General features: G+C 38.9%; 1 protein-coding gene across 1 annotated transcript; it reads right to left on the bottom strand.

Moving 5' to 3' along the window:
- Nucleotides 1-362: 362 nt before the first annotated feature.
- Nucleotides 363-1,674, bottom strand: LOC113360068. Its single transcript, XM_026603618.1, has 3 exons — nucleotides 1,479-1,674; nucleotides 1,129-1,321; nucleotides 363-990 (listed from the first exon to the last, which is right to left on the bottom strand). The coding sequence occupies exons 1-3, from the start codon at nucleotides 1,672-1,674 to the stop codon at nucleotides 363-365; spliced, it is 1,017 nt and encodes a 338-aa protein (XP_026459403.1).
- Between the last annotated feature and the right edge of the window lie 8,405 nt (nucleotides 1,675-10,079).

Raw genomic sequence — 10,079 nt, 5'->3', positions numbered from 1 at the left:
GTAATCAAAACAAAATCAAAGATAGACCTATTTTTAACAAAAACAGATTGGGAATGAGAGATAATACATTCAAGAAAAGGAGCAAGTCGGGAAGACAAAATTTTAGTAATCATCTTATAACAGAAATTACATAAGCTAATAGGTCTAAAATGAATAGCTGAACAAGGATTATCTAACTTAGGAACTAAAGCTAAATATGTCTTATTGAGATCAAGATGCATTAAGCTATCAGCAAAGAAAAACCTGATTAAATTAGAAACATCAGTTCCAACTATATGCCAGTATTTAACAAAAAACTTCCCTTGAAACCCGTCAGGGCCTGGGGATTTTAACGGACATATAACATGTAAAGTTGTAGTAATTTATGAATCAGTAACAGGAGCAATCAAAGAGGTATTCATATCAGAAGTAATAAACCGATTTATCAAAGGCTTAAGCATGGATAAAGAACAAGGAGAAGGACTAGCAGAGGAAAAAAGAGATTTAAAAAAATCAACAAGAACAGAAGACACACCACTTTGACCTGAAACCCAAACACCATCATCATTTTTAAGCCTAAGAATTTGATTTCTATGTCTATGAACTAAAGTGGTAATGTGAAAGAAATGAGTATTCAAGTCACCACACTTTATCCATTTAACACGAGATTTTTGATGCCAGAAAATTTCCTCCAGTTGCAAAGCATCCAAATAAGATTTAGTACAGGAATTAACAACATCTTTATTAAAGACAAAGAGAACATAATCAGTTTTACATTTTTGAATATTACTTCTAAGTTGACCAAAAACAATCTTATTCCAAACAAGAGCATGCTTTTGCAGAGAGACAAACCTATCAAAAATGGTATGGTTAACAAGAGTATCAAATAAGGAAGACCAGCATTGGGAAACAACATATTCAAAACGAGGATCCTCAAGCCAAATAGCTTCTAATCTAAAAGGTCTAGGGACAAATTTAGGTTTCGCTGAATTAAAATCAACTAAAATAGCCCTATGATCAGAGTTAAAATATGAAAGATTAGTTACCTGAACAGGCGGGAACTAGAGTTGGAAAGGACCATTCACATGAACACGATCTAATCTCTCCCTAATATTATGATGACCAGTTTGTTGATTATTCCATGTAAACCTCGGACCTGAAGCAGCCAAATCAAGCAACCCACAATGGTTGAACACTGTAGATAATTCTTGCGACTGAGAAAGTGACAAAGGGCTACCTCCAACCTTATCAGTATGATGCAAACCAGAGTTAAAATCTCCTAAAGTTAACCAACCAAACCCAGACACAAGAAACAGCCTCAAGTTCAGCCCATAAATGTTGCCTGATTGCATGATTAGGACTACCATAAACAGAAGAAAGTAGCCACGGTTGAGACAAAGGAGAATTCACCAAAGATACAACATCATGGATGGACCAACGAGAATACGACGTGCAAGAAATATCTACAAATAAAGGGTTCCATAACAACCATAAACCACCTGAAAAACCAACTGGATCAACAACAAAGGCTTTACTAAACCCTAACTTATTAACAATCTGATTTGCTCTATCAGCAAAAGCCCTAGTTTCAACTATTGCCAAAATTACAGGATGATGTTCTCTAATAATATCTCTAGCCACACGAACAAAAGACGGTCTACAAGTACCACGACTATTCCAAAGAATTAACTTCATTCGGAAGTTCGGTAAAGGAAAAAGATTAGGATAACAAGTATGTGTCAAGTGATTCAACAACTTATATTGGACCAATATTTCTTTCTACTCCTGAATCAGAGGGGGGTACTGAAACAACGGTATCAACCTCATCCTGAAAAATCTCTGATCGAACAATTCCATGTCCCAACGAGCTATTACTTCCAGATGAAACATCAGCATGTTCTTGGGAATTAAGAGAAGGGCCGGTGTTTCCACTAGAGGAGGTAAAAAACTTTCTAGAATCTTGTTGTCTTTCCAGCTCCTTAATGCGCATTTTGGAATGGGATTCTTCTCCAATTGATTTAGAATATGGTGTTCTTCTAGAGTAAGAGATAGAGTGAGTTGAGGAAATTCTAGAATTGGGTCTTCCTGAATAACCACCAACCGATCCAAAACTGACTGAGGAACTAGATCCAGTGCACCCCAAATCAACAGTTGACGATGGATAAACATAATATCCTCCCGTAGTTGTCGAAGCATCTCCAGCTGATTGCGACTGATAATTTGATATTGTTCCACAGCATCCTCCCTCAGGAACAAATCTCGTCGTTGATTGTTGAAGTCTTGGTTCAGTTCCCTGACTATCCATGAATCCAGAAAGGGTTGATTGCAATCGCCCGAAAAGAGGCGGAGAGGAGGAAGAGACATTGTTAGCAACAACATAAGAACACAGAGGTGGAAAAGAAAAAGGAGGAGTAGAAGACGAAGCAAGAGAAGAAATAGAAGAAGAAGAAACGACAGGGAGAGAAGAAAACAAAGAAAAAGAATTTAGGGGAATGTTCATATTAAATGCAGGGAGAGAAGAAGAAGAAAGAGGGGGAAGACATGTTTCTGACAAAGAAGTTTGCGTGGGATCAAAACCTAAAGAGAAAATAATCAAACCCCAAATCTAAAATTTGCACAGAACCAGATAATTGCCAAAGTTGGTTAACCTTTTCTTGAAGAAAAGAAAATCCCACACGTTTCTCAAATAACTTCCCTATAAGAGATCTCTTATAAGGTTCAGCAAGACGACGACGTAAGGAAGAAGAAATAGGAAGAGAAGGAATAGAAGAGTCATAAACATCATCCGAAAATTCCAAAGAAGCAAAGTTAGTATCAAGACTATCAAGGAATTCTTCGTCATCTAGCAGAGACCAATCTCGAGCCTTACCAGTTAAGGAATCTTTAAAAGAAAGGGTAGGGGGAATAGGATCAGACATGAGAGAATCATGAACAATAGATTGTATCCGATTCTAATCAAGGATACGAGATTCAGAAGAATGAAAGCATGGAGGATTAGGATTTCCAAAATCGCCACAACTAGCCATCAGAGAGGAAAGAGAAAAGAAAAAAACTATATTATGCATTATTGAATGTTAGGTTAAGAATTTCCCTAGTAGTAGAAAGGGAAAGAAATACGAACTTAGCTGGTTACGAGGTCTCAATAGTGGGATCGACTATGAAGCTAAAACGTAATGAGGGTGAATATTATATTAGTTGGCATTTTTTTTCTTATATCAGCTTATACATGTCATGCTATAATTGGTTGGTGTATGTCACCTTACTGCGTGTTAAATTTGCATTGGATAGTTGACTAGATTGTTTGTGCACTGAATAATTTGTTTGAGTTGATAACAAAGAGCCCACTATTTTTCGGTCCAAGAAAGTTGTTGGCGCAGAACTATAGATGGTACGGGAATGCTTTGAGATAGTTAAGGCTAGGGTTTGACCAGAAAATCATATAAAGCCATCGTTATTAGCAGATACAGTTCTTTTCCCTATTTTGGCTAGGCAGATAAAATATCACAGAAAAAGAAAACCTTGTCTCCAGTAGAGCTTGCGTCAATCAAAAGTTCTGTGTAAAAAAAAATATTATCGTCACGTACATCCTTTATACATCATAAGAAGAAGAAAAACGTTAGTGGTTAACTTGCGGATCGTTGTTTTTCATCTGTTTCCTTCAGGATTATTTGCTAGCGTTCGAGGTAGGCGCAACATAAACTAAAATTCTATTCAATTATTTTCATTTATTTGGATGTTTTTATTTAAATCTATGTTTATGTTATTTTTAGTAATTGGTTGATATGTGGTGGTTTTGATTGAAGACAATTATTAATAATAATTTCTTTTATATTGTTGTATGAGAATGATTGTGATTTGGGCTACGGTCCATGGGCAGCGATCCCTAAAGTTTTTGGGCTCCATTGGCGCGAGCAGATTTGGGTTACGGTCCATAGGCAGCGACGCCTAAATACGTTTTAATGGTGAGTTATCTTTCGTCTCCCTAGGGCGAGCGGATTGATTGAATTTTTTGTTGTTTATGGATGTGGTGTTTCCATGTGTTTGCGGTGTTGTTAATCATGCTAGTTGTTTTTAAAAGGAATTGAAAGTGTTGCTTAAAATGTTTTGTTGCTTCTTTCCTACTAGGTGTCACAACTCACGTCGTTTCATGGCAAAGAAATTCCAGATTTTATGGCACCACAAGGAGCTAATGGCGGAAAAGCATAGAGATCGGTTTTGGTGCTTTAATTAGTATTTTGCATAGGATTTATGATTGGAAAATTGTAATAATGTATCATCAAACTCTTTTAGATGATTTTTACACAGTATTTATTGATCATTAATACTTTGGAGATTATTGGGTTAATGTATAACCAATGAAACAATGCTTTGTTAAGAAAACTTTATTTGTTTAAACAATGAAAATTTCTGAGTCATGATGGTTTGACTATCAATGATAATTATTTTATAATATATTTTTACTTCATATTTTTTTTACCCTATGAAAAACTCCTCCAAGATATATTGATAAAAATTTCAGAATTTTCTGAGTTCCAGAAGTATTTTTAAAAAAATTGTTTCTCACTGTAAGAAATTCAGACGTTTTCTGACAGATTCAACTATATTGAAGTTTTCCTGTTTAAAAACTATTCTACGACATGTTTTAGGCTTTGGTATCTCTGTAAAATTGAAGATCTTTCTTTTTCATTTTTAAAATAGTAAACTAAGCCTGATTTAGAGTTGTGAGCGATTTGATGTGATTTTCGAAAAATGGACTATCATTGTTTTACTTTTCTGCAGTACTGGTCAACTACATGTTTGACTGTGGTCAAAAAGTCTTTAAGGTAAACTAAAAATTATATAAAATTTATGACTGGAATTATACTCAGTTAGGATTTATACTGTATGATCAGAATAATTTTGGATTTGAATTTAGTTCATTAAAATTCTTGGAGTAAACTGATGTTAGTTTCTGTTTTACGTTTGTTTCTTAAAAATGCGACTTTTTTGGATTGAATCAGGAATTTTTAACGGTGAAATTAATTTTTATACTAAACTAGAGTTTTCTAGGTTTCATACTAATTAAAAATCACGTAAAAGTAACTGTTAGATCTTCCTAAAAGAATTTTTGTGTATTCGCTGCGACAGAATTTCAAAATTTAACCTAATTAAAGATTAGACAAACAAATGGTTGTTTGGGCTTGGGCCAAGTGTGGAATTCTTGGCTTGATATTAAATGTAGCATTTCGGGTTCTGGGTTTGGATTTGGGTTGGATTCCAGGCCCGAAATTTGGGGTGTTACAGTATCACTTTCCAACTTCAGTATCAACGATGTCGCCCATCGTTGATACTGAATATAGAGTAAATACTTTATGAAATCTTTGGCGACTAAATACTTTGGTGTTGTTAAGGAAAAGATACCTATAGAGTACTTGCTATCCGAATGTGACTCGTTCTTATGGCAAAGCAATAGAACCATGCATGCAATGGATTTTCTCAAAGCCATTCTGATTTCCGGGCTTAACCAGGCTATTGGTCCTCGGCAGTTCTGTGTTGTCTTTATGTACCACCTTGGTATCCCTCTCTTTGACAATGATAGTTAATGCTCTAGCTGCAACAGGCCCATGGATATTTTCGGCGACCATGCGTTGCACTGCGCAAAGGACGTGGGCTTAAATTTTGCCACGATATTGCTAGAGATGTCTTGGCAGACATGTGCTATAAAGCCGGTATACCCGCTAGGAAAGAAGTCTCTTTAGGTTTCCTTTCGAACACCAACCAAGATTTAAAGCCAGCTGATAGTCTTGTTCTCAATTGCGAAGATAGGAAAGATGTATGTTTTGATGTTACCGGTGTTTCTCCCTTCACAAGTGCCAGACCACACAATTTCACTCCGGGACATGCTGCGGCAGTTGCACGAAAAGTGCAACAAATATATCGACAAGTGCACCACACACAGACATGGGTTCAGTGTTTTGGCTTTTTCTACCTTGGGGAAGTTAGGGCCAGATACAATTACATTTCTGAAACGATTGAAGAACTGCTTTGTTAGCCATGATGCTAATCACAAGATAGGTGGTTCTTTCTTTGATAGGCTAGGAATTGTTATTCAAAAATGAGTTGGCGTCCAGCTTGTCGATCGGGTGCCTTATTCCGCTTTGTAAGGATTTTCTCTTTGCTTTCAATAAAAGACTTCTTTTTATAAAAAAGTTTCAAATTTTTAAGTAAATATAATATTAATTTTTAATATTTTTATCCTCGTAATAATAATAATAATAATATAATATTGAGTTGGTTCCCAGCTTGTAGCTAGGACATCAACGGGCCTCTAGCTCAGCTGGTCATCCCCGTTCCCCAAAGTTTAATGCGCTCCAGGAGGTCACAGGTTCGAGTCCCCAATGGCGTAATATTGCAGGAATTAACATGGAAGGTAGTGTTAGTTTGCCCCCCTTGTGACACAATCTCAGCCCCCCCCTCCCGCCGTTTCGGCTCCCTTGGCTAGGTTACCCATGAGGCTCGCTGGTAGATTAGCACAACAACCTGTTCAATTAATGTAATAGTATGTCGTTGGAGCTTAGCTTGTTAGGCTTCCAACTAGTTTCATGTAATAATATTCATCCAATAATATAATAAAATATAATAATAATAATAATAATAATAACGGGCCCTAGCTCAGCTGGTCAACCCCGTTCTTCAAAGGTGATGCGTTCCAGGAGGTCCCAGGTTCGAGTCTTCGATGGCGTAACATTGCAGGAATTAACATGGAAGGTGTTGTTAGCTTGCCCCCCTTGTGCCACAATCTCGCCCCTAGTCCGCCGTTTCGGCTCCCCTTGGCAAGGTTACCCATGAGGCCCGCTGGTAGGCTAGCACAGCAACCTGTTCAATTAATGTAGTAGTATGTCGTTGGAGCCTAGCTTGTTAGGCTTCCAACTAGTTTCATGTAATCATCGTTCTCCCATTAATGGAAAAAATAATAATAATAATAATAATATTGATTTTGATTAATAAATGCCTTAGTGGCTCCCTTTTATTAATAAAATAATAATAATAATAATAATAATAATAATAATAACCCTAGAGGAAAGAGAAGCTCCGACGATCGTGAAAGGGATTTTCTGGCGACTGAAAACCAGAATCATCCCTTCCTTTCGTCCGTGATTCACAGCATCATCGTCCTTTTTCCTCTCCGATTATTGTTCGCCTGCATTCAGATGCAACTTGCGGCCATTGTTCTTTTGGGTTTTTCACGAACTCAGTTTCCACTTGGAAAATACAATTCCTAGACCACGATTACGATCCTCAACCTCTTCAGATATCCGTACCATGCGATCTTGATTCCCAAACCTCCGTGGCTTCAACAACACAGAATGACAAGATCCCTTGTCCGTTTGCAACTTTCGATGGCTTCCAGGGCGGTACTGGAGGTCTAGGTTATTCCAGAAGTGGGTTGACTCGACATCTAAAGGATCAGCCCTTTCCTACTGAAAGTGCCAGAGTGATTTGCAAGGCGAGAATCCAAAATATCGAACGTTGTTATGCTACTTGGGAAGGGGTTCTGAAAGACATGCAATGTTGGTTATGCACAAAATGCATGACTACCCATACATGGAAAATGGCCTGCAAATCCAAGTCTCACTCTGCAGACGTTATACCTGGTCCGTTTAATGGTGTTGGTGAAGACTTCCTGATTCATGGTGTTGAGAAGCCTCCTGCTGTGATATCTGTTGTAGTTGATAATGCTGCGCCAAGTGATCCAGTTAGTGATGAAACTGAGCCTTACGGTAGAGATACTCAATCAAATGTTGCAGAGACAAATTACCACGACTGTCAGTATCCCACCGCGTTGCAGGCTTCACTTCTCACGCACTCTGAAGTTTGCTTTAGATTTTGTTCTTGCAAATCCCATGAACATTACGGCCTGGTTACGTCTGCTTCTTTTACCTATTTGCACCTTGAACCTGTATGAACCTCAGAGATCAAGTGAGGAACGCTCGGGAAACAGAAAGAAGCTATAAATGGCTGCAATTAACAAAGCTTTGTTGACATGGAAGGAACCTTCAGGCTGTATCAACTTAATTCAACACTTGCTTTGCCTAACTAAACAACCTCCTAAACGGTGTGCTCCTAGCAAAAAGAAGACAAGCAAAAATTTAATGGCATGTAGGAGAAGTTGAGTTATGGCCACTACACCGCGGCCATTCGTGTCCTCTCGTCTAGTGGCGTTGCTCCATCAACTCCGGATACTCTATTCGAACTTCAGCATAAACACCCTTCAGCTCGGCCTCCTGTCACACCTGCAGATGCTATTTCATCATCTGATCTATCTGTAGAAGCTAAGGATGTACTCACAGCACTTAAGAGCTTCCCAAAGGGGACGTCCTGTGGCGGGGACGGTCTCAGAGCTCAGCATTTGCTTGATGCTATGAGCGGTGCTAGTGCTGCAATCGCTGATGACTTGCTGCAGTCGATTACCGGAGTGGTGAATATATGTCTCGCAGGTAAATGCCCTCCAATCCTTGGTGAATTTGTAGATAGTGCACCATTGACACCACTGCTCAAACCTGGTGGTGGTTTGAGACCCATTGCGGTGGGTACCATATGGCGCAGATTATGTTCCAAATTGGCTGCCAACTCGGTTTGTAAGGACCTGAATTTTTACCTTGGCAATTACCAATATGGCGTTGGCATTCTGTGCGGCGGGGAGGGTATTTTACACTCTGCAAATAGATTTCTTGAGTTGCATGGATCCGATAACACAAAATATATGTTGATAATAGATTTTTCGAACGCTTTCAATTTTGTCGATCGATCCACTATCATCAGGGAGGTACGTGCACAATGTCCTAGCATTTCACATTGGGTGGAATTTTGCTATATGAAACCCGCCAGGCTATACTATCGATATCACATTCTCTCCTCGACACAAGGTGTGCAGCAGGGTGACCCTCTCGGTCCCCTATTATTTGCCTTGGCTTTACACCCGCTCATCGAGAAGATTGCAGCTAACTGTACTCTAGATTTCTATGCCTGGTATCTGGACGATGGCACCATAGCAGGGGACACTATAGAAGTATCCAAAGCTCTGAAGATTCTTCAAGACGATGGACCAGGCTACGAGTTGCATCTGAATATTTCGAAGATGGAGTTATTTTGGACTTCTTATGATCTGAGAAGGGATGCTGATAATTCCTTTCCTGTGAATATTGGTAAGCCTAAGGATGGTGTGAAATTTCTTGGCGGACCAGTCATCCTAGATACGAACTTCTGCAGTAATATAGTGATGCATAGGGTAGATAAAACCGTTCAGCTTATGGACAAGATTCAAGAGTTACATGATCCTCAATGTGAACTCTTGCTTTTACGCAGTTGTACTAGAGTATCGAGGTTATATTTTGCTCTACGCACCACCTGCCCCAAGGCGCTACAGACTGTTGCTGATCGCTTTGATGATTATCTCATGCACTATCTTCGTCGCCTTGTGGTCGGAGATGGGGTTGATTTTGGCTTAGTCCAGCAATGACTAGCCACTCTCCCCATCAAATATGGAGGTCTTGGTACACTTACTATGTCAGATACTATGAAGTACTGCTACCTTGCATCTCAGGAACATACCCAGAATTTGCAGAATTCTATTTTGAAGTTGCCTATAACAGCTGACTTATGTCCTGGTTTTCATAGTGCATTACAGGGTTCCACGCAAGCTTGTGGGATTTCCTCTCCGGATTCCAACATTAACGATACCCCCCCAATACATGAAGTCTTTGGCGGCTATCTACTTTGGTGCAGTTCGGGAAAAGGTACCCTCTAGCTTCTCTTTATCTTCGCGTGAGGCTACTGTTTGGAAATGCAATAGATCGAACCATGCTATGGACTTCCTTAAGGCAATTCCTATACCTAGACTTAATCAGGTTGTTGGGCCTAGGAAATTTAGCTTTATCCTACAATACCATTTGGCCATACCCCTTTTTGAGGAAGACAGCAAGTGTTCTTGTTGTGGAAATCTTATGGATATGTTTGGAGACCACGCCATTCATTGCGCTAGCGAGGTTGGGCTTAAATTCAGACATGATTTAGTAAAAGATATCTTGGAAGATATATGTTATAGGGCCGGTGTTGTAGCT

This window comes from Papaver somniferum, chromosome 3 (assembly GCF_003573695.1).
Source record: "Papaver somniferum cultivar HN1 chromosome 3, ASM357369v1, whole genome shotgun sequence".
Classification (NCBI taxonomy): Eukaryota; Viridiplantae; Streptophyta; class Magnoliopsida; order Ranunculales; family Papaveraceae; genus Papaver; species Papaver somniferum.
This window is presented reverse-complemented; position numbering and strand designations above follow the sequence as displayed.

Excerpts from the sequence above, each read along its gene's own strand:
- LOC113360068 (XM_026603618.1), bottom strand. The coding sequence starts at position 1,674 with ATGAAGTTAATTCTTTGGAATAGTCGTGGTACTTGTAGACCGTCTTTT. Across the intron at positions 1,322-1,478 it reads TGATCCAGTTGGTTTTTCAG|GCAACATTTATGGGCTGAAC; the intron begins GTGGTTTATGGT and ends TCATGCAATCAG. Across the intron at positions 991-1,128 it reads TTGGCTGCTTCAGGTCCGAG|GGCTATTTTAGTTGATTTTA; the intron begins GTTTACATGGAA and ends CTCTGATCATAG.